General features: G+C 42.2%; 1 protein-coding gene across 1 annotated transcript in view; it reads right to left on the reverse strand.

The window, feature by feature from the left end:
- LOC124789471 (anoctamin-7-like) overlaps positions 1-24,017 on the reverse strand; it is a 101,891-nt gene extending 77,874 nt beyond the window's left edge. Inside the window, exons 1-3 of the mRNA XM_047256837.1 lie at positions 23,899-24,017; positions 2,156-2,269; positions 442-578 (exon numbers count right to left, since the gene is read on the reverse strand). Coding sequence (XP_047112793.1) covers positions 442-578; positions 2,156-2,269; positions 23,899-24,009 — 362 coding nt within the window. The 5' untranslated portion in view covers positions 24,010-24,017. The remainder of the gene's footprint in view (positions 1-441; positions 579-2,155; positions 2,270-23,898) is intronic.
- Between the last annotated feature and the right edge of the window lie 1,094 nt (positions 24,018-25,111).

The following is a 25,111-nucleotide window of genomic DNA, read 5'->3' on the forward strand; positions in this document are numbered from 1 at the left end:
ATTGTGATCATTTCCTCCATTTCAGCCAGTTGGTGCCCCATGTTTTCTTTGAAACTCTCAACAACCTTGTGTTCTTTCAATTTATGAAGGTCCCATCTCCTTACCATTCTTTTAATTTACAGGTCATAACCAATAAATTATTGGCTGATTCTACATTTGCCCCTGGAAATGAATTGCAGTTTACAACATTTTCAAAATCTGTCATATTACACTCAAACCGCTATAGAATTTTCATATAAACGGAGTATCAATTATTAGGAAATGGCGACATCATCTTCATCTGGCAATACTCGAAAAATCTGCACTCTCAAATGCATTCATCTGTGTCTGCCCTGCCTTGCATGCAGTAAAGAAAGATGAAAAACTGCAACCAATCAATAAGAAGTAGAGAAAAAAATTGTGACGACATCAATTTATGTGGAAATTGTATGTATTAATTACCTGTCTATTTTAGACTTGCGAAATGGACAAGTATAGTAATCAAGAGGTTTGTTGGGAACATCTTCATACATAATATTTGGCAGCCGGAGAGCTTTGAGTATCTGTTCAGACCAGTTAATTGAAGGATTTGGATGAGCCTGCAAAAATAAAGGTTGATATGAATACTCAACATAAAACAAACATTTTTGTAAATGGAATTTTAAAATGTAAACAATTTTCATGTACTTTAATACTTTTTGTTTTCATGTGGAATATATCATTATAGTTGAATATAAGTAGCAATGGAAGCAAAGTTTACAGTATATAATACAAGGAAATATGATTTCATCGCTTCTGCTTTATGTCAAGGCATAGCTATTATCTCTCACTGGAAATCAAAGAAGGTTCTGATCCTGTGATACAAGATATCTATCAAGTTACCAAGTTGTTTCATGGAATGTAAAGCACCATATACTGTCTTTTACACCTTTGACTTCTGTCTCTTGTGTGCAGAGTGACATCAGGTCTCAAGAAGTGCCCATATGTCAAATTTTAGATAAATGAAAGAACCTGCTAGTCCTGTCATGAGTGGAATTACATTGATGAAATCCCAGTTAAAAATTTAGCACTTACTGCAGTAATGTCTGTTGGAATGACACACTAAGAGCATGATGCATTCTGCTTATGATAACTGGAAAAATATTCTAAACTCTCCTTCATTTAATGTTCAGCAGCAACGCAGAAAGAGCAAGATCTGACTTTGTGAAGGAGTGAATGCAATTAATAACAAAATTAAACACAATTAAATAGTATGGCAATACTGAAGAGTTTGCAGAAAAAATACTTTTAGCTATAAAGCTATTGGGTCAATGGACGCGTCCGATTCTAGCCATCTGCTTTGACGCAACTTGGGTGTTGTGACATGTGATGTCATAACAGCACGAAGTTTATGAGTTGGTTGTGTTTGCAGATGTTGTCTTGTTGTGTTTGATTGTGCCTTCCAATAGTGTGTGTGTGGGGAGGGGGGCAAACTAGTTTGCTGTGTTTTAATTTATGTAGGGATGTTTGATTTTTAGATTTTTGAGGTGTGGTTCTGGTTTTATTTTTCGTAGTTGTAGGTGTTGGTTTTTTGGTATCAATAGTTGTGGTTGACCTCTGTCGGACAAGGGAAATAACAGATTCCAATTTTCGTTGTCTCATTTGTAAGTATTGGTTGGTGTTGGTGTATCGTCAGCTGTGGTTGACCTATATAGGACAAGGGGAGTGTAGATTCCTGTAGATTCTTGTTGGTGTTGCGGAATGCTGTAATTTTTTTTGTCTTTTGTGTGTTTTGGGGTTGTGGTGTGTTTCTTTTCACTGTTATATTTAGCTTGTACCCACCCTAAAACACCCAATTTCCCGCAGTTGCCCTGTTAGTTTGATAGCATTTTTGGTGGGATATGTTATTGTATTATTTGGAAGTATTTTCGTGTTTGTTGCCGTGTGTATATAGTGGCGCCATATTGGAGACGGTTAGAATACCTATTTCCGTCATATTGATGACGTAATGGGTCAAAGCAGACGAGTGGAATCGGTCACTTCTGTAATGTCAAACTATGTTCTTGGATTAGACAATTTGTTTGTTTGTTACTGTTATATAAAAATGCAATGTATTACAGATGGAAGCCTAGACTACAATACCGTAATGCTATAATGACATATCACATTTTTTAAATAATTTATTGCGTTCACAAACCTGTAATGGTGCTCTCATATTCAGTTCTTCTGCATAGTGGCATAGTACAGACCACGTGGCATGGAGCTTAATGAAACAAAGTGTTTTGCGGCTTGTCTGCGTCTCCACCAACTCCTAAAAAGAGTGATAATGTTCACATCAGGCCGAAAAATTGTTTTCTTTAACAAGAAATCTTAAAACCTGAACTGTTTGGTTACACCAATAGATATGTGAAAGAAAGTAATATTTTACTCCACAGGTAGAGCAGTTGCTTTAAAAGCACAAAAAAGTGCGAGCACGTCATTTCGGAATAAGATAATTTATAGGCTGAAGCTAAGGAGTGATATTGTTACGAAACAGATGCAATTGATTTTCTATTCGAGAATATTTATTTGTATCTAAGTAACACAAACTGAATGATAAAGATAATAATATAAGTTTCTCATTAAAAAATACTTTTTCCTCGGATCTGAAGCTTTATGAATGACGGTGGTTTTTAAGAATACATAATGATCTCTCTCTCTCTCACTGCATGACTCTCCTCTCTAAGCGATGTTTTCTCATATATTACACTTCTTAGCTCGATATTGTTTCAAAAAACATAAAAGTTAAATGCTTATTTGTTGTTAAAAGCTCTCTAGAAATATATATCATTTCTTATGAACGCATATTGTTCGGGAATCGTCAGAAAACTAAAAGCTTCCTGCCAAACACTGAATTTGGCTACGGCTCTTCTGAGGGCGGTGAACTAAACTCGCAATAAAACGAGAATTAGTTGTCGCCTTCAAAAAAGAAAAAGAATACAATGTTTGAAACTGTTACCCTCTTATTGTAAAGCATTCAGTGATATAAACGAGAAATACTGTGAATGTCAGCACCATTCCCACATTGCGTAATGACAAACTCAGCAGTTGCCCTCTGTCTCTTGACTCAGGTGCTTGTTTCAAACACCAACATGGCAGAGATATAGTGAAATGAAATGAGCGTTTGGCGTCATTGGCCGGGAGGCCCCTTGGGGGGCAGGTCCTGCCGCCTTGGTGCCGGTCCTATTACATTCGGCCTGCGCGCCGGATGGGGATGAAATACTGATGAGGACAACACAACACCCAGTCCCTGAGTGGAGAAAATCCTCGAGCCGGACGGAAACATTACAGGACAAAAATACAGACATGGTAGAAAACTCCAACACATGGTTGCAAAGCAATAAATTGGTCTTAAATGGCAATAAAACAGAGACAATATATTTTCATTTGAGTAAGTTGAAACCAGAAGGGACGGTAAACACATCTGTAAAACTGCTAGGAATTTATTTAGACCCGAATTTGAACTGGGGCGAACATACGCAACAACTATGCAAGAAACTGTCCAGAGTAATTTTTTATTGGGCAAACTTACGACTTGTGTCAGTAAGAGCCAAATGTTAGAGGCATATTATGCCTTTTTCCACTCGCATCTGGTCTATGGCATAATACTTTGGGGGAGCTCTTCAGGGGCTCAGGAAGTTTTTAAGTGGCAGAAGAGGGCAGTTAGGGGTATAAAGGGCTTACCTGACAATGAATCATGCAGACCAGTATTCAGGGACCTCAAAATAATGACTCTCGCTGATATCCATATACCACTGTCTGATAGACATCATCAAAGAAAACCAGAGTAACTTCACAGTAAGGGGGGAGGTACATTCACAAAACACAAGAAATAAACATTACATTGACACGCCCCTGGTAAGGCTAAAGAAAACCCAAAACTGCCATAACTACATGGGGATAAAGCTATTCAACAAACTGCCTATAACACTGAGGGAAATGCCAGTACAGTAACTAGGGAAGAAACTAAAAAATTGGCTGACTCTGAATACAACCTATAACATTTTGGAATTCGAAGAAAACTTGAGACGCCTCCAGAATGAATGATTATAGCATGTAGTGATAATATAGGCGGTATCATATTCTGTGACAAATTTGATCCAAGGAGATGTATAACTGTAAATACTTTTCTTTTCTGTATATTTTTTAAAAACTAATTTGTACCTTAAGAAACCTGTATGTATTGTATTGTATTTTGGTACCTTTCCTTGTATTTTTTGACGCTGTCTATTACTACACTAAGTTGTTTAACGACAATAAAATTTGATTTGATTGATTTGAACCTGGGCCCGTAGGACGGCAATCCGTCACGCTGACCACTCATGTATCGAAGCGGTACGTAATTATCACGAGTAACTAAGATGAAGGCGGTGCGACTGGTTTTCGGCTGAAATCGACCGATTAAATATGGCGCGAACGTGAACATTAGGCTACGATTGAGGTTGATGTGTTACCACAATCTTTATTTGGAAATTAAATTCATGACTTCGCAAACTCTCAACCACATCATTACCTTTCATCCTAAGCTAACCCTCGATTTCTGCCGAATGACAGTTACCCTACTCATTTTAATGAATGGTAATTTTCTATGGACTAAGCAGTTGGGCCGCTTCCGGTTAGTGCGTTGCCGTTGGTCAACATTGCGTGACGTCTACCGGGCGACAGGGGAGCCATGGACTTCTGTGTAGCACTATACCTGGTTCAGAACAACAAAGTGTTGGATGGCGAAGCCCAGTTGAGCATGGAAGGGGGCAATGATGTCGGTTTGCCGGTGCGTGCGATGTGTGGTACTGGGTTCCTTTACAGGATCGTCATATCCTTGTGGCTTAACAAACGCACTCCCATGTGCAAAACGATACCGTGTTCCTATTATTAGTATACCTCAACAAAAGCAGCAGGAAGAACACTGTTTCTGTAAAAATCAAAATGAATTACATTCAGTCGTATTCGATATGTAAGTGGCGTTAACATGGATCTGAATCGTTCACGCAAATACTGTGACTAACAACATTAAAATAACAAAAATTGCTTGAGAACTTACCAATCACTGTGGTGTGTAAGCTGAGTGTCATACTTATGCAGAGGAGTATTCCTTAATAACAAGATGGGATTTATGGTGCAACTGCAGTACACTCCGTTCAGTCAATGATACGAAATACAAACACTAAAATAAAGACGAATTACGGCAAAGGGTATATGCCACTTAGTTCAAGATCACTTTCTTCCTTGACACTGCCGTTATTGCAGCTCTGGTCCGTGGACGAGCCACAAGAATTGTCAAGAATATAATTATACTTTCTACATTACTCTCGACACACACTTCCCTTCTCCACACTTCTTTAAGAACCGTTTCTATGTGGCGTACTACATTTCTCCGTTTCTCTGGCGTTATTGGTGCCACTGCTTCCCCTAACAGTCTTTGAATTTCTGCCACAGTGAAGCCTTTGTTATTTGTTGCCAAGTAATTTTTAATTTGTGCCCAAATCATTTCGATGACAAAGTGGCAGTGGTATGGTGGAAGCCTTAGAATCCTGTGGCCATGTTCTTTAGCTACCCCCGTCCACAGCACACTGTTTAATGTGTAGCTTATTTTTCTTTACTATTTCCATTAGCTCCGCCTTACATAAATCGTCCTGAATTTTCACGTCGTGGCGTTGCAACCATTCAACAATGTCGGCTTTTTTCGTTTCCATAGTTTGAGCTTTATCTCTAATAAGTTTTCCAGTAATTGCCCCTTGAACCACATCAGAAAACTATTGTGGTTCATTATCTCGTGGTAGTCGTTTGTTTTCCTCGATTTGTAATCGAGAAGACAGTTACGTACGAAACCAGATGCGTTCCAGCATGCAAGACAGTAATTCTTGCGCCATTTCCCGTTGGAACAGCAGAACTTCTGCATATGCTATCATCTGTCCAGTCTTTCCCGAGAGAGAAAGGTTTTATCGAGCCACACAATGTCTTCGAACGGCACTTTGACTATAGTTTTTAAAAATGACAACGCCGCCCTACAGTGTCGCCTTTCTCCATTATTTTCCGGCTATTAACATTTATAGTGAAAATCGAGTGCTCTGACAACCGTTAACAACGACGTTTTGCTGCCTTTTAATAACTCTGCCTCACGAAGAGTAACGCATAGTTTTTTAATGACTGAGTGCTCTTTTCTCTCGTAATATACACATGTGGCGACGATCATCATCTCATTGAAAACAAACCAAGTTTGTTACACTTGGTTCCGTCCTCTTCTTACCGGGAGTCCACAGTTTCAATGAACCAAGCTGTTCCCCTTCTGCAGAGTATTTCTCCTTAGAAAGTTTGTCGACAGTATTTTTGTGTATCTTCAAGACGTCTGCAGTTCTTTCGATTACCTTCGTTAGAGTTGTACCATTCTCTCTCTCTTTCTTGAAGTATTATTGCACCGAGCACACAAACTCACGTGTCTGGCCACGCAAAATAGAGTATGCCTACATCGCTGAATTTTCCTTTAACAGCCACACTCTTTTGCACACTTCAACTATAAGCTTCAAACATCCTGTAGCGCAAAATAAACTTGCTGCAAAGAGAAACAAAGCACTCACGGAAACGACAAGCAACTGCCGCGAGCGTTGTCTACAACCGGCTACAGTAGCCGCTACCTGCAGTAGCAGTGAGATTTGACAACTGTGAACGGAACAGGAGGCGTGGCCGATTGCGTTGTACGATTGGCTGTTGCATTGTTAGCAGCCCTGTGAGCAACTATACCCGGATCAGAATAACACAGTGACGTCTAGCTGCTCACAGGGCCTTACCGGTGCCATTTTGCCTTTGTGGCCTATTCAGGTGGAATTTCTTTTTTCTAAGAACCGAACATGGACCAATGGTTTGGTAATCTTACGCCTTGACTTATCGACCTCGCTCTGCTGACATATTGAATGACGGGTACCCCAAGCTACAGCATGAAAATACGAAAATTTTAACATTGTTAACTCTGGACCTTGTATTAGCAACAAATATGTTTTTAGACGATCTTTCGTTTTTTTATAGCATTGAAAATATAATTTTTCTTTATCAACAGCGATGGCAACTTTTTTAAAAAAATTGGGACTGTCCAGCATAAAGGTGAAACATACGTCTATTTTTCAATATAAAACTTGCAAAACTTGATCAAAAACGGTGACCCACATGTCAGACCCTCCCCCTCTTAAAAACAGACGTAATATCTTATTTTTACAATCCCGCGTATCATCCTCAGGGAGAAAAAGTCCTGAGCACAACCTTGCATTACGAGCATTATTTTATCCACTCTTTTGCACCGAGATACCCATTTCTGCTGAACAATAACGTTTTTTGGGGAACTATCACATAACATCCTGAGTTTTCTAGGCAATGAGCTACGGCGCAATTAGCCGATCCTATTTATTTCACTACTGGTTCAACATTGAATAGAGAGCTAGAAATCAACACAAATCACAGCACTTCCAGCACACAAAACCAGTGCAATTTAGAGATTGCAACTAGCAAGCATGGTCAGTTTGCTGCTATCTTCCTAGCGCTGTCACAGCAGACAGGCTCTGGTTGACGGAGTTTACATGGGATGATGGAACAACACCCCCCCTCCCTCCCTCCCTCCCTCCCTTCACGCCCCCCTTCCGATTAGGCTTCCACTCATTGAAATCTCTGTAGATGCCTCTGCTTCCTGTCTCCTAGATTTAATGTTTTCCCAAGTTGTTATTGAGGTATCCTAACATATCATTGTCAAACATGGGCAAAGATTTATTTCTGGTACTATGAATATGACCTTGGCTGGAAGTCATGTCATATCTATTGCACGGAAACTTGTCAAATGGGTGCATTATATAGATATAGTTTAAGAAGAATAATTGTAGTAACTGATGTGAGTAGTGGGGCAACAATGACGCCACAACACATTGCATTGCAAGATGGCGGCTATAGATGTGGCAATGTCACAGTGACATGGTGGGAAGTTCAAATTTTGGCATGAAAATAGGTCAATTGGGCTACCTCCACTAACTGAACCTCTCCCCTTCCCTCCCCCATCTGGAAATTGATGGGAAAAGCACTCAGTATGAGCTGGGCTGCTGGATAGGACAGTTTATTTTGTATGCATTGTTTATTTAAACAATTTGAATTGTAACAGACAGTAACTCCATATAGTGTCTTCACCATGAGGTCTGGAGTTCAACTGACCTAGTTCACACCACCACCACCACCACCACCACCACCACGAGGCGCTGTCGTCCCTCCCCCTCCCCTTCCACGACATAATTCAAGATATCGGTCTGGGGAAAAACGGTGGGAAAAGTACTCAGTCTGTGTCTAGCTACTGGACTAGGACGACAGACATAATTGTTTACTGTGTTCAGTGGACGAGATGTCTGTGCTGGAGATGGAGGAATATAACAGGTACATTAGTTGTAACCATGCGTCTGAGGACTGTGTCGATATTTGGTGAAGATGAATACATTTCATGAAATAATGAAGTTGCAGCAGGATGGGGCTAAGTTACACATCGCAACTCATGCTGATAAATGCATAAACTGTAACTGTAAATCATTCGGTGAAAGTAAAGTCAGCCTTCTGAAACGTAAGAGGCAAGATGTTCTCCAGTGTGTGTGCTCCACTGGAAGAGAAGCCATGTGCCAGCTTACAGCACGTCGATATGGTAGCTGCAGGAGCGGCCACATACTACCTGTCACATTAGAAATACCTGTAGCCTTCCTCCTCCTTTCCACACCTCGTGCACGTGTTGCGTGTTGCGGAATACTGTCACATATGTAACTTGAAGATGTCACAGGATCTAAATGAAACACACACACACACACACACACACACACACACACACGTAAAAAATATCTTTCATCCCCTTATGGCTATCACAGTTTTCCACATCAAATCCATACCCTCCTATGAGTGGACAGTCATTTTCTTTGCACATGTTGTAATACACATACTTTTTAAGCCTGTTGATCACTGCGAATCTGTCACACATACCCTATTAAGAATAACTGAATTCTGGTGACACCAAACAATATTGAGTGAAAATTCGTGATGGATGGATAGGTCTTTTTTGTGAGTGGTACCAGTATGTCTTAGGAAGAGACACATAATCGTCTTAAAATCCACCAGGTGTTAACCACATGATCACAACGATTCTGATCGGTCTTTGTTGTATCTGCACATGAAGCATTGCTAGCGATATCAATGTCAAAAACTAAAGAAGCGTTATAAATCGCAATATGGTATTGCTTATGAATGAAGTGGTTTTCCATACTAATACCATGACATTGAATATAGACGCTGATCATGGGGTGTGTATTAACAGATCGAATACGTGGGATGCATGTCGCCCACGGTAAGCTCGTAATAAAATCACCAAATTTAGAAAGTGATTTGGCTACGGACTGTGGTATGGAGCCAGTATTTGCAACTCCCTTATGCCAACACTAGATATTTCTCCAGTACCTTTAACACTTTCTATCCTGATGCAATGTGATGGAGTGATATGCGACGAAACACACAAACATGCAATACTGGATTGAAGTCGCAAGAAATGTACACTGGCTTTTCAGATCTATAGTGTTACGCTTTCTAGTAGAAATGCCATATGTGATAAGGAATCAAGTCTTTCCATTCAACCACATACCATCATTGGATCCTATGGAAATGGCTTTTAATGATTACAGCCACTAGCGAATCAGGCTCTTCCCCGACATCCTTGCCACTTTGTGCATATGATCGTTCCAATTTAAGTCTGAACTGAGCAGAAATCGGCGAGTGCTGCTTCTACACCTTCTGCAACCTGAGTAGAAACAGGCTGAGCTGAGTTAATGCGACAGGACTGCATTATTTTTTGACCACTTGATGAAAATGGGAAAATATTGTTATAGCTCTGCCAACAATGTATGATGTGTAAGGTCAGCGCCAAACGAAGCTTTCTCCTGAACCACGAGGTAGGAGTAGAAAAAAGCAGTATGGGAACTTAGAGAAGAATGAGGATTTTGCTGCTGCAGTGCAGCGCGGTGCGGTGCATTTTCAAACTACATACAGGTACTGCAGTTGGAAGGAGATCTGCATTCCTCAGGGTGCATTCATGTTTGTCACCAAAACATTCTCCGTCATATACCATCCAACAAACAATAAAAAACTACGAACTATAAAAACTCCACTAACATTATCAGCTAGAGAACCAGATAAGATTTTCACAGTCTCCCTCTCCTCTGATTATATATATATATATATAGCAAAACAAATACCGTCTGTATATTGGCATCAAGCATATGCACTGACACTCATTAAATATACAAGTATTGATCCACTCAGTGATCGAAGTCGCCTGCACAGACCAATGTAAAGTTTCATTGTCTTTACTGTAGGAGGATCATACCCCACAGACAATCAGACTCAAGAGAGGGTCCCTGTGATGTTTGACGCACTGTTTTTTTTCTACTGTAGCAAGTCCAAGCAGCTTATGACAAAGCTTTGTACACCACCACACATTTTGGTTTCTCCACCACGACTTTGAGACGAGCGTCAGGTTCTAAACTGACACTAACATGTTTCGATCCAATGGCTTTGACAAAGCAAAACATTGCATGGCGTAAATTAAGCTGCTGCTCCCACAAAATACGTACATATGTGTGCGCGCGCGCGCACACACACACACACACACACACACACACACACACACACACCCACGCGCGCGCTATAGGGCATTGTAATACCAGTTGAGGGACAGCCGTATACGACTATAGAATGGATCGTGTGTTTGACACCGTACAGGACTGATCTGATGTTTTAGACCCCAACAAACAGTATGTACACTGTGCTTCTCTGTACATTCCCCCAATCACAACCTTGCGATGTCAGTTAAACAGTTTCTGCAACATACTACTGTATGTCCACTGAGGTAATAGTTGTGCATGTGAGTATATTGCTGCCTCTGATGCTTTGCTGGAAAAAAGCAGAACCATCTGCTTCTAAACTGACTTGTATCTGTATTAAAGGATGACAGAATGTGGATGGAGTGATCAGTTGAGATGTGCTTGTAATGAAGTATGATTTAATGGTGGACTGATGATACATTAGAGAGAGAGAGAGAGAGAGAGAGAGAGAGAGAGAGAGAGAGAGAATGAATTTCAGTGGATTGAAATGTGTTAATGTCAGTTTAGAACCTGACACAGACCTTTAAGGCATGGTGGAGGAAACTAAACGTGTGGTAGTGTACAAAGCTGTGTCATACGCTGCTTGGACATGTTACAGCAGAAAAAAAACCACCATCTACCAACCATTGCCTATAATCGCAGAACCTCTTAGTAGGGTATGTGTGACAGATTTGCTGTGATCAACATGCTTATAAAAGTATGTGTGTGTTCCAGCATATGAGAACAAAATGACTACAGCCTCTTGTGGGGAAGGTACGGATTTGTGATAGCCATAAGGGGAATTAAAAAGCAGATATTTATATTTCCAGAGTCACGTCGTCAGGAGGACTTATCTCTAATACTTCGCTCATTGTCCAACGTCGTCAGTATGAGGCTGTGATCGTAATATTTAATTGTAAGTGCAATGATAAAATTTATATTACTGGTTTCCTAGGACGATTCTGTCTGGGGTGTGGGAACACATGTTGTGATGGTGGCCTGTGGCTGGAACAATTGACATTTCCAGCTTACAGTGGGAGTCGTCCAAACTGGACAGGCCGGAGTACAAGAATGCAGCTGACCTAACCCTGTCGCCCTCTAGGCGGGCGATAGCGAACTAATACTCAGTATGTGTCGGGCAGCTTTCGTGATTGCATGTGTTCTCTGTGGAAATTTGAGAAGATTCAATATGACTCTGGGATGATTTCACAAGTGTGTCGCGAACTTTTTAGAATCTGTGTTCGTGTGTTGCAGTCGTGGTATTCCTCAGAATAAAACGTGTAATTTTTAAATATTCTTGCATTACAAAGAGTGCTTAGCGCGTGACCCTGCAGTTGCTGCATGGCGTTCCGTGAGCCCTGCATGTGGCCTCTCTTCCAGCAGATGCGAAGACTCTGGGGTGAATGTCTTGCCTCTTGCACTCTGGAAAACTGACTAGACTTTTATCGAATGATCTACAGTTGCAGCATATGCATTTATCAGAATGAGTTGCTAAGTGTAACTTAGCCCCATCATGCTGCACCTTCATTATTTCATGAAGCGTATTCCTCTTCATCAAATATCATTGCTATCAACACAATTCTCAGATGCATGATTACAGCTAATATACTCTTCCTCCAGCAAAGGCATCTCATCCATTGAACACAGTAAATAATTACTACCAGCCTCCCAGTCCAGCAGCACGATATAGACAGATTCCATTTCCGTCCATTTTTTCCCCAGACCGTCACCTTGGATAACGTAACTGGAGGGGAGTGGGAAGGGTTGACAGCATCATCTTTTGGTGACGTTGTGAACTAGGTGACTGACTCCAGACATGTTGAACAGACTGGATGGAGCTACTGTCTATGACAACTCAAATTGTTTAGTTAAACAATGCATGCAAAATAAAGACTTATGTCCATCCTGTCTGACAGTCCAGAACAGACAGAGTCGTCCTCCCACCAATTTCCAGATGGGGAGGGGAAAGGGGGCTAGGTTAGTGGTCGTAGCTCAAGTGACCTATTCTCCCCACCATGACGTCACTGCGACATTGCCACATCTATGGCCGCAATGTTGAATAAATTTGGCAAGAATGCAGAGTGGGGCCATACATTCTGTGTCCCACTACTGACGTGTAAGTAGTATCTTTAATGGAATCATTTCCAGATACCTGGCTGATGTAATGTTCAGATTTTTACTGAAGTATTATGTCCTTGCCCTGCACAAAATGACAAAATATTTGTTTACTGTATTGTGAATGTGGTTGAACATGAGGGCAGTGTCTACAGTACAGACAACACTTCAAAGAATGTGTAATGGCCAGCCGAGGTGGCCGAGCGGCTCTATGCACTTCAGTCCGGAACCACACGACCGCTACGGTCACAGCTTCGAATCCTGCCTCGGGCATGGATGTATGTGATGTCCTTAGGTTTAAGTAGTTCTAAGTTCTAGGGGACTGATGACCTCAGATGTTAAGTCCCATAGTGCTCAGAGCCGTTTGAACCAATATGTAATGATGCACTTTATGCTGAAGTTGGTAAAACTAAAAATAAAGTATTTAAAAATATTTAAACTAGAGTTATTCCTATGATATAACTGGTTTCTAACAACCTCATTTCCCTCCCTCTCTCAATCTCTCTTCTCTCCCCTCCCTTCTTCCTCCCCCCCCCCCCCCCCCCCCCGCCCCGACCACACCACTATGACAATGGTAAGGGGGAATGAATGCAGATAATTCTGTTTGTGTCACTTTTTTGCTTTACCCTATTTGTATCTAATTCTCATCCACAATGACGAGGAGTTCTAAATTGCTTACTGCTATCACAGTCTCACAAGCGAGGTGGTTGGCGCTTGATTCACAGGTACACTTGAGCACATGATGCAGACTCACAACTGGTAGTCGATTCTGACTAGAAAGTCACTTGTATAAAACAGGGTTAAGTTGTCGGTTTATTCTCTCAGTTGGCTGCCATGTTAAAGTGTATGCACTATTCGCAACTTTATTCCTTAAGAGTGATAATTAAAACTTTGCAACTATCCCTAGTGAGAGAAATATTGTTATTAGGGAGTAAAGGCTGAGGCTGGAAGACAACTGATTGCTTATAAAGTGACGAAAACACGAAATAGGTGATAGTAATTCAGACAGTGCCTGAACTGGATGTCACAAAAGATGTGGACGATCTTGACATGTGAGAGCCGACAGAAAGTCTAAGAATACGGAAGCCACTGGTTTAGAAGGTATTAATATAGAAATGTTGACATGTGGAAGGTTATTCCTATATCTAAGGATTTTTAAATTTTTTAAAATAAATGTTGGAGAAACAAGAAGGTGACAGAGGATTGGCTGAAAGCAAGGTAATCTCTGTCTTTAAAAAGGGTGATGAAATAAATGCAGTAACTATAGACGTATAAGCCTCCTGGATCAGCCTATAAATTATATGCCAATATCGGTGAATGCAAGAGAAAAAGTATCTTTGAAAAATGAACATTTGAAGGTCAGGTATTAGAAAGGGACGATCAGTTATTGACAATGTTTGTACACTAGCAAGTAGTTACAGAGAGAAGCGAGAACTTGGTAGCTAAATGCAGCTTGCTCTTTTAGATTTTAACCGCATTCGACAACCTGAAAAAACTATGGAATGTATAGCTGGCCGAGGTTATCCATCTTTTTTCCTAAATGTAATTAAAAGTTTATACACAAACACTAAAATTGGTATAGATGTGGGAAATATAAACATAAAGCCAATGAATACGAAGGGGTACGAGAAGGATGCTGCATTTTCTCAACATAGATGAAGGTATCAATGAACGGAAAATGATGAATAAAAAAAATAATGTTTTTATATAGTAACAAGTAAGTTGCAGCAGATAGCTTCAGAAAACTAACATTGTCTGTAGATGAAATAGAAATGATGACATTTCAAGGCATATAATCATTAAGACGAAAAGGAGTCCAGAATAATAAAATAATGGAACAAGTTACACGCTTTAAATATCTGAGATGCGACATTACATATGAATGCAACTACGATGTGGGCCAAAAATTAAATAAATTTGCTTCTGTATGTGGAATGATGGTAAAAAAGTTGTGCAATAAAGCCAAGAGAGAAATGCAACTGAAGTTTTACAAAACCACATCAATACCAGATGTGTGATTGAGGCATGCGCACATAACAGGTAAGAGGGGCTGGAAGTAGAAGTATATATCGTAAAAGAAATGAAGCTCTAAGGGAAAATTCAGGAATATACAAGGGGTGGACAAAAATATACAGTCACAGACACTACAACATGTTACCATGCCAATAAACCGTTGGCATTCAAAATAGCTTCCAGTTGTCTTTGAGTGGATAAATACAGGACCTGTATGATTTTCAAGGAAATTTTATACCATTATTCCGGCAAAATATTGGCAATTTCAGGCAACGACGATGGTGGTGGATAACGATTGCGCACCGTTCTTTCCAAAGTAGACGACAAAGACTCAATAATACTGAGATCTGGCGACTGGTGGCGAGGAGAGATGAGACAGCTCACTCTCATGCTCACAAAACCAGGTCTGGACGATGTGAGCTGGGTCAACAAGGGCCCTGTCTTCTCGTAACACAGCATCACCTCTGGGAAACAAACTTTGTACCATGGGATGGACCAGATCGGCGAAAATGGTCACATAATCCTTGAGAGTAATGCATGCCTGCAGAGTACCTAAGCGGGCCGATGAAATACCACGATACGGCTGCCCAAACCACCACCGAACCCCCCGCCATGTTTCACTCTTGGCACGTAAACTCTACCAGGAGTTGGGAACAGCGTGCTACAAGACTCATTCGGCTATATGACTTCCCATTGTTCTATAATCTAAGAGTGCGACATTCAGTTCCGCAGTGACTTTTATAGCTTTCAACCTCTAATTATTCGTCAAATCCCCTTCAATGACCATCTGTCATGATGACTGAACACACTTTCTTCCGCGTTGTGACTTATTAGATGACTTTTTAATCTTAAGGCGCGTTTACACTGAGTTCGCAACATCGTTCACAACATTATTCGCTACATTGTTCGTGGCTAGTAATGGACTACCGATGTTCGCAACACAAAATCAGTGTTCCACGGTTGTGTCGGTAGAGATCAAAGAAACATTGTTCGTGGCGTGCTACCACTAAATTCCGCTACGCAGCGTTAGTGTTCGTTTGCTCTGAGTGAGTGTTTTGGTGTTTGTTTTGCTGGAGTGTAGTGGTGTGTATTTTATATCCCTTCGTTTTTATTTGAAATGGAGTGGTCATGAGACAAAATTTTCCAGCTGATGTCGCTCTATGAGGCAGAGGAGTGCCTGTGGAATTTACGTTGCGCAGGTTATAAAAATACTAAAATCAAACATGATTCACTACAAAAAGTTGCTGCGGCGCTTGGCACCAGCAGCAGTGACGTGGACAAAAAAGTTAAATCTCTCTCGTCTCAGTACCGACGAGAGAAACGAAAAATAGAGGAAAGTAAAAAATGTGGATGTGGTACTGACACACTTTACGAAACGAAGTGGTTTGGATTTAAATATTTACGTTTCCTGGATGATATGGAACTATTTGAGATATGGCTGGCTTTGATAGGAGTCTCCTGATGCCAGAAAACGAAGAGTAACAGTAAGTCTTTGGTTCACAGGGATTGCTTTTCTGAAATTTGTGACTTACTTAGAAACAACTGGTCCTATAACATCCAACATTTCAAAATCTGACGGCGACATCCTACTGAAGTTGCGAAAGCCAGAACCGTCTTCCAAATTCAGCTCACAAAGCATGCCATTCCCGCCACGTCTTCTATAATAGGTTTTGGTCCACCGACGACGACTACATCGTTTTCTTCGTCTGTTTATTTCGTTAAGTATTATTAATGCAGCACCAAATGTCATTAACTCTTCCTTTTCACTTGACATAGCGTATCTATTGATGTGAATACACGAAGTAACCTATCAGTTCACCGCAGCAGACTATGCGAATACGTAGAACTGTTGCTCGCTAGTGTAAACGGGAAAGCGGACAACGAACAATGTTGCCAACATGTTGACAGAACAAGTTGCACACAATGTTCCGAACAAAAACATGTTCTGAGCTCAATGTAAACGCGCCTTTACGCTGTATGCCATATAAACCTTCTGTACGGTACCTCTTGGAATACCAACCACTTCGGCACCCACGATACAAGTGCCAAACATTTGCAATATTCGAAATCACTTAGATCCGACATAATGCACTGACAACTACAAAGAACACTGTTCAGACTACGACTTACAGTTGCAAAGTACAGAGGACATTACACACGTGCCATTCGTAGTCAAACTTAACAGCGCCACTCACCAGCTCGGCTAGGATGTGCATTTATGTTTAATCAAACATTTCTCGCGGTGTTTCCATATTTTTAAAGCATATTACATTCTATGATAGTCTGATTCCTACAATAACCCGTTTTCATAATTATGTACAAAGTCTCGGCTGCGAAGATATTTTAATTTCAAATAAAGCATTTCGCCCGGTTAAGGCTTTCTCAGATTTTTCTAACAGAGAAGGAAAAACAAGGATGTAATTATATAAGCTCACAAATTAAGGAGGATGGTTCTCCTGCGCTAAATTTCGAAAAATTTTAAAAGTTTTAAAAAACGAATTACCACTCACAAAAGGCTGTCAAAGCGAAGTACATCAACGGCTGGTAGTGCGCTTAATGAGAACAATGGTAACAACCATGTGGCCACTTGTTACCAGATCACAGTGTTTTGAGCCTTTGTTGTCTACTTTGTAGAGGCGGCGGCGTGCTCGCTATCCATCGCCATCATCATTGCCTGAACTTGCCACTATTTAACGGAAAGAATGGTAAACAACCATCCAACAAGGTAAGTTGGAACAAAATCTGTAAAAACATAAAATAATAGAAACCGGGGAAAAATTTATGAAGGCAAAAATGAAATGGGGGGAAGGGGTCGGGGCATGGATAAATAAATGAGCGGAAATTACCCTGTTTACTTTCATGCATACAGTTATTTTGGTTATGTTTTATGTACACCCATTTGTAAACTTCTGTGATTCTTTGTTTTCATGTCAACATTTGAATTTTAAAGTTCTTCTTAATCTTTCTTGTAATTTCTAAGTATTTTTATCCTATGCCCTATCGCGCATTGCCAATTAAGGTAGTACCCAATAACTTCTAATTATTGCGTGTAGCTGATTCTTTTAGTAATGGCAAGATCAGTTACGTTCTACTGACACTAGCGCCTTCTGCTGACGTACCGGTACTGAACTACTAGTGCACTCTAGTTTCAATGTGGCCGTCTATCAGACTGTTTCCTCACCTGCTCTCCAGGGTAATTCGAGGTACGAGTAGCTCTGCGCTGCAGTTCACCTGGCAGCTATGACTATTTCAAGGTAATTTTCATTACTTAGTTTGCGTGTGCCCACCCCCCTCCCACAGTATTTTTATTTTTGCCTTCATAAATTTTTCCCGAGCTTTTATCTGGTCGTGCGGCAGCGTTCTCGCTTCCCACGCCCGGGTTCAATTCCCGGCGGGGTCAGGGATTTTCTCTGCCTCGTGATGACTGGGTGTTGTGTGCTGCCCTTAGGTTAGTTAGGTTTAAGTAGTTCTAAGTTCTAGGGGACTGATGACCATAGATGTTAAGTCCCATAGTGCTCAGAGCCATTTCTTTTATCCTTGTACGTTTATACTCTTGATTATGTTCCAATGTGTGTTGTTCGACAGTTCTTCCTTTTAGACGGTTGTTAAAAAATATAGTTCCGAGTAACTGCCCTACCAGCCAGTGACACGAAATTGCTTTGACAGCCTTTCATGGACTTTTTTTAAAATAGTTCTAGTTTTTTAAAATTTATAGTAGTTAGAAACATGTTCCTTAATTTGTAATGTTACACGATTACAACCTTCCTTTCCCTTCTCTTTTAGAAAAATCTGAGAAAGCCTAAATCAGTTGAAATGGGTTATTTGTAATAAAAATAACATTACATCTGAAACTTTTGAAACGTCCCCTTAGAAAAATTAATGAATTACTGTGCTGGTTAAACCCCTTACGTTATTTGATTTTCAAACAGCTGAGCGGAACTGAACGTACTCAGACATTTCCCTCTTTACTTATTCTGATCAACACTAAAGTGACACACAATATTTATAGCGCAACGCAATCTGACTTTCAATAATCACTACAACAGAATGGCCCTGACTAACAATAACCTATAACTTTCATGAATCACTTACCTCACAAAAATCTTCGTTACTCGAACTACTGCAATACAGCGAGCGCGAATACTGCCAGCTAAATAAAAGATTCGAACTACTGAAGGCACTAACTACTTATAGGCATAGTTAGCAAATGAATGATTTTGGTAGAGAACAAACAATGTATTTACCTTAATAGTGTTCAAAAGTCATTATATATATATATATATATATATATATATATATATATATATATATATATATATATATATAGAGAGAGAGAGAGAGAGAGAGAGAGAGAGAGAGATGGACACACGTCCAGATCATCCGCTCTCAAAACTCTGCCATCTCTCTCCCCTCAGTGTCGTCGTAACTGCCGTCTGCTTCACGTCTGCTGTGCAGCGAGCTACCTTAATTTAAGTATTAACTGTATTTTTCTTACTTGTCACTTCTTCTTCCGTGTGTATTTGCTTTTAGGAAGCTTTAATTGTCTGGTGCTATTAATAGTGTTCCATAAATTTCGTGTTTGTTTTGAATACAGTCAGAGAGTCCCTTTAGTCAACCATAGTGCCAGTAGTGCTAGTGTTTGTTTTCAATACAGTCCAGAGACAGGTAGTGCTATTTTCATTGTTTTCTACAAGAAGTGCCTAGCAACCACAGTTTAGTGAATAAACAGCCGCCTTTAGTGAATTAGCAGTCTAGTTAAAGGTTGATTAACTCTCTTCAGTAAATTGATTCCTTAGGATGGATAGGATGTGTGACTGCTGTGTACGGACGCAGGAGGAGCTGGCCACTGTTCGCGAACAGCTGAGCGTGTTGATGGCCGCGGTCAGCCGTCTTCAGGCTGCTGCCTCGGAGTGTAGCGGCAGTGGGGAGTCTGGTGCGTCGCAAGGTACACCCCAGCTGTTACATGCTTCACCCACTGTCGCTGCTGTCGAGACATCTTCGCGTGTACTGGGCGCGGTTGGGCCACCCTCTCCCCAAGGGGAGTGGCGGGTTCAGCGGCGTTCGCGGCGCACGAGGCGGAGGGTCAATGTGGAGGCTGGCCGTGTGGCATCGCCCGCTCTGCCTGTGAGTGGACATGTGGCTGCTCCTTCAGCAAGGTCCGAGCAGGCACACGGGGGGAGGGGTTTATTAGTTATTGGGAGCTCCAACGTTAGGCGGGTGATGGAGCCCCTTAGGGAAATTGCGGGAAGGTCGGGGAAGAAGGCCAGTGTTCACTCTGTCTGCTTGCCGGGGGGTCTCATCCGAGATGTGGAGGAGGCCCTACCGGCGGCGATAGAGAGCACTGGGTGCACCCGACTGCAAATTGTTGCTCATGTCGGCACCAATGACTCCTGCCGTCTGGGTTCAGAGGTCATCCTCAGTTCGTATAGGCGGTTGGCGGAATTGGTGAAGGCGGAAAGCCTCGCTCGAGGGGTGAAATCAGAGCTATCTATTTGTAGTATCGTTCCCAGAACCGATCGCGGTCCTCTTGTTTGGAGCCGAGTGGAAGGCTTAAACCAGAGACTCAGACGATTCTGCGGAGATCTGGGGTGCAAATTTCTCGACCTCCGCTATCGGGTGGAGAAATGTAGGGTCCCCCTGAATAGGTCAGGCGTGCACTACACACCGGAAGCGGCTACAAGGGTAGCGGAGTACGTGTGGAATGCACATGGGTTTTTTTAGGTTAGATACTTCCCTCCCTAGGCCCGACAAGACGCCTCCTGAGACGCGGAAGAGTAGGAGTAGGCAAAATGCAACAGGGAATAACAATATTAATGTGCTAATAGTAAACTGCAGGAGCGTCTACAGAAAGGTCCCAGAACTGCTCTCATTAATAAACGGTTACAACGCCCATATAGTACTAGGGACTGAAAGTTGGCTGAAACCAGACGTAAACAGTAATGAAATCCTAAACTCAGACTGGAATGTATACCGCAGAGACAGGCTGGACAGTGAAGGGGGAGGCGTGTTTATAGCGATAAGAAGTGCAATAGTATCGAAGGAAATTGACGGAGATCCGAAATGTGGAATGATTTGGGTGAAGGTCACGGTTAAAGCAGGCTCAGACATGGTAATTGGATGTCTCTATAGGCCCCCTGGCTCAGCAGCTGTTGTGGCTGAGCACCTGAAGGATTAATTGTAAAATATTTCGAGTAGATTTCCCCACCATGTTATAGTTCTGGGTGGAGATTTTAATTTGCCGGATATAGACTGGGAGACTCAGACGTTCATAACGGGTGGCAGGGACAAAGAATCCAGTGAAATTTTTTTAAGTGCTTTGTGTGAAAACTACCTTGAGCAGTTAAACAGAGAACCGACTCGTGGCGATAACATATTAGACCTTCTGGTGACAAACAGACCCGAACTATTTGAAAAAGTTAACGCAGAACAGGGAATCAGCGATCATAATGCGGTTACGGCATCGATGATTTCAGCCGTAAATAGGAATATTAAAAAGGGTAGGAAGATTTTTCTGTTTAGAAAAAGTGACAAAAAGCAGATTTCAGAGTACCTGTTGGCTCAACACAAAAGTTTTGTCTCAAGTACAGATAGTGTTGAGGATCAGTGGACAAAGTTCATAACCGTCGTACATAATGCGTTAGATGAGTATGTGCCAAGCAAGATCGTAAGAGATGGAAAAGAGCCACCGTGGTACAACAACCGAGTTAGAAAACTGCTGCGGAAGCAAAGGGAACTTCACAGCAAACAAACATAGCCAAAGCCTTGCAGACAAACAAAAATTACGCGAAGCGAAATGTAGTGTGAGGAGGGCTATGCGAGAGGCGTTCAATGAATTCGAAAGTAAAGTTCTATGTACTGACTTGGCAGAAAATCCTAAGAAATTTTGGTCTTATGTCAAAGCGGTAGGTGAATCAAAACAAAATGTCCAGACACTCTGTGACCAAAATGGTACTGAAACAGAGGATGACAGACTAAAGGCCGAAATACTAAATGTCTTTTTCCAATGTTGTTTCACAGAGGAAGATTGCACTGTAGTTCCTTCTCTAGATTGTCGCACAGATGACAAAATGGTAGATATCGAAATAGACGACAGAGGGATAGAGAAACAATTAAAATCGCTCAAAAGAGGAAAGGCCTCTGGACCTGATGGGATACCAGTTCAATTTTACACAGAGTACGCGAAGGAACTTTCCCCCCTTCTTGCAGCGGTGTACCGTAGGTCTCTAGAAGAGCGTAGCGTTCCAAAGGATTGGAAAAGGGCACAGGTCATCCCCGTTTTCAAGAAGGGATGTCGAGCAGATGTGCAGAACTATAGACCTATTTCTCTAACGTCGATCAGTTGTAGAATTTTGGAATACGTATTGTGTTCGAGTATAATGACTTTTCTGGAGACAAGAAATCTACTCTGTAGGAATCAGCATGGGTTTCGAAAAAGACGGTCATGTGAAACCCAGCTCGTGCTGTTCGTCCACGAGACTCAGAGGGCCATAGACACGGGTTCACAGGTAGATGCCGTGTTTCTTGACTTCCGCAAGGCGTTCGATACAGTTCCCCACAGTCGTTTAATGAACAAAGTAAGAGCATATGGACTATCAGACCAAATGTGTGATTTGAGGAGTTCCTAGATAACAGGACGCAGCATGTCATTCTCAATGGAGAGAAGTCTTCCGAAGTAAGAGTGATTTCAGGTGTGCCGCAGGGGAGTGTCATAGGACCGTTGCTATTCACAATATACATAAATGACCTTGTGGGTGACATCGGAAGTTCACTGAGGCTTTTTGCGGATGATGCTGTGGTGTATCGAGAGGTTGTAACAATGGAAAATTGTACTGAAATGCAGGAGGATCTGCAGCGAATTGACGCATGGTGCAGGGAATGGCAGTTGAATCTCAATGTAGACAAGTGTAATGTGCTGCGAATACACAGAAAGATAGATCCATTATAATTTAGCTACAAAATAGCAGGTCAGCAACTGGAAGCAGTTAATACCATAAATTATCTGGGAGTACGCATTAGGAGTGATTTAAAATGGAATGATCATATAATGTTGATCGTCGGTAAAGCAGATGCCAGACAGATTCATTGGAAGAATCCTAAGGAAATGCAATCCGAAAACAAAGGAAGTAGGTTACAGTACGCTTGTTCGCCCACTGCTTGAATACTGCTCAGCAGTGTGGGATCCGTACCAGATAGGGTTGATAGAAGATATAGAGAAGATCCAACGGAGAGCAGCGCGCTTCGTTACAGGATCATTTAGTAATCGCGAAAGCGTTACGGAGATGATAGATAAACTCCAGTGGAAGACTCTGCAGGAGAGACGCTCAGTAGTTCGGTACGGGCTTTTGTCAAAGTTTCGAGAACATACCTTCACCGAAGAGTCAAGCAGTATATTGCTCCCTCCTACGTATATCTCGCGAAGAGACCATGAGGATAAAACCAGAGAGATTAGAGCCCACACGGAGGCATACCGACAATCCTTCTTTCCACGAACAATAGGAGACTGGAATAGAAGGGAGAACCGATAGAGGTACTCAAGGTACCCTCCGCCACACACCGTCAGGTGGCTTGCGGAGTATGGGTGTAGATGTAGATGTCTCCCCACATCCACCACTGCTGGCGGCTCACCTCCAACTGCGCAACGCTACGCGCTGTTCACATCCAACTGCCCAAGACTACAATAGCAAATATTCCAACAGTGAAACCAGCCACAGGCTCCACACAGCACAGTCCGTGATTTTCATACAGAGCGCTACGTGGCGTTACCAACATAAAAACCTAAACAGCCTACTTCCACAGTGTCTAAAAAGTTCCATATTTTTATCCAGCTCTTGTATAACTTAAACGAAAAAATAAATAAAGAAAATGCAAGGAACATGTAGATGGTATGGGTGGGGAAAGACTCCCTATAAAGGCGCTTAATTACAAACGCATTGGAAGAAGAAATGCTGGAAGGCCAAACGAGAGAGGGAGAGGGAGAGGGGGAGAGAGAGAGAGAGAGAGAGAGAGAGAGAGAGAGAGAGAGAGCGAGTACCGCAACAGGCAATTTGCCTAATATATCAAGAGGATGATGATGATGATGATAATAGTGATAATAATAATAATAATAATAATAATAATAATAATAATAAGATGAGACCTCTTCCATGTGGAGGCCGGATCGCTGCAGGTTGCCCATGAAGCGCTGCCGCCAGAGCTCCCGGCGCGAGGAGCGTTTGGCGGCGGCGGCAGAGCCGTGGTGCGCCGCCATCACGGGGTCCCCCGAGCCAAGCGTGGAGCGGCTGCCGCCTCCACGCGACCCACCGCCGCCGCCGCCCCCGCTCTCCTCGTAGACCAGCACGAAGTCGATGCGCCGGCGGCCGTCGCGGAAGAAAGTGCCCGCCTGCGGGGGCGCCGCGCCGGGTCCCGCCGCCGAGGAGCCTCCAGGCGCGTCCAGCCCGCCCTCGCAGTCGCCCGAGCCAGAGTCCTCCACGCTGCCGCGCGCCGCCACGCCCGTGTCCGACGAGTCATCGTCCTATGGATGGGAACAACGGACCGATTAGAACAGATTCTGGTACAGCGCGAAAAGCCGCGGCCGCTAGGTGCGCAGTCGGCGGGGAAGCTTGGGAGAGCGGCAGTGGTGGTGGGGGTCGCTCAGAGCGCTGCAGGGCAAACACCGAGCGCTGCAGGGCAAACACCGAGCGCTGCAGGGGATGTTCTGTTTCAAACTAAACCCACTCTCACATTTTTCTTGTAAATATGATGTCTGGCCCCTCCACGCACACTCTCTGGTGACCTTTCAAAAATGATCTTCTGCCACCTGTGCTTTCGTTAGTATCTAAAAAGAATACCCCAGAAAACAGAGATTTATTTTTGTCTGGCTTGTTAACCATTTGTAACTTTCAGAGAAGCCCCAGGAGTGGTGAATTTTGAGGTAAACCTACGCCCTCCCTTGGTTGCCATGTCAAAATTTGCTTCTTTTGCCAAAACACAGCGGAGCTTACAGTGTCTCACCTCACTAACATGTTGTGCAGACACAACTGCGAGAGAATTCTGAATCAATTGTTTACTAAGTTTGTTAAGCTAGGAACTTAGGAAAAGGGAAGTCAATAATTATGAAAAGCACATCCTCAGTACACAATGGTTCAAATGGCTCTGAGCACTATGGGACTTAACATCTGAGGTCATCAGTCCCCTATAACTTAGAACTACTTAAACCTAACTAACCTAATGACATCACACACATCCATGTCCGAGGCAGGATTCGAACCTGCGACCGTAGCGGCCGTGCGGTTCCAGACTGAAGCGTCTAGAACCGCTCAGCCACCCCGGCTGGCTCCTCAGTAGAAAATAACGTATATCTTCACATATGT

Source organism: Schistocerca piceifrons, chromosome 3 (assembly GCF_021461385.2).
Source record: "Schistocerca piceifrons isolate TAMUIC-IGC-003096 chromosome 3, iqSchPice1.1, whole genome shotgun sequence".
Taxonomy (NCBI): Eukaryota; Metazoa; Arthropoda; class Insecta; order Orthoptera; family Acrididae; genus Schistocerca; species Schistocerca piceifrons.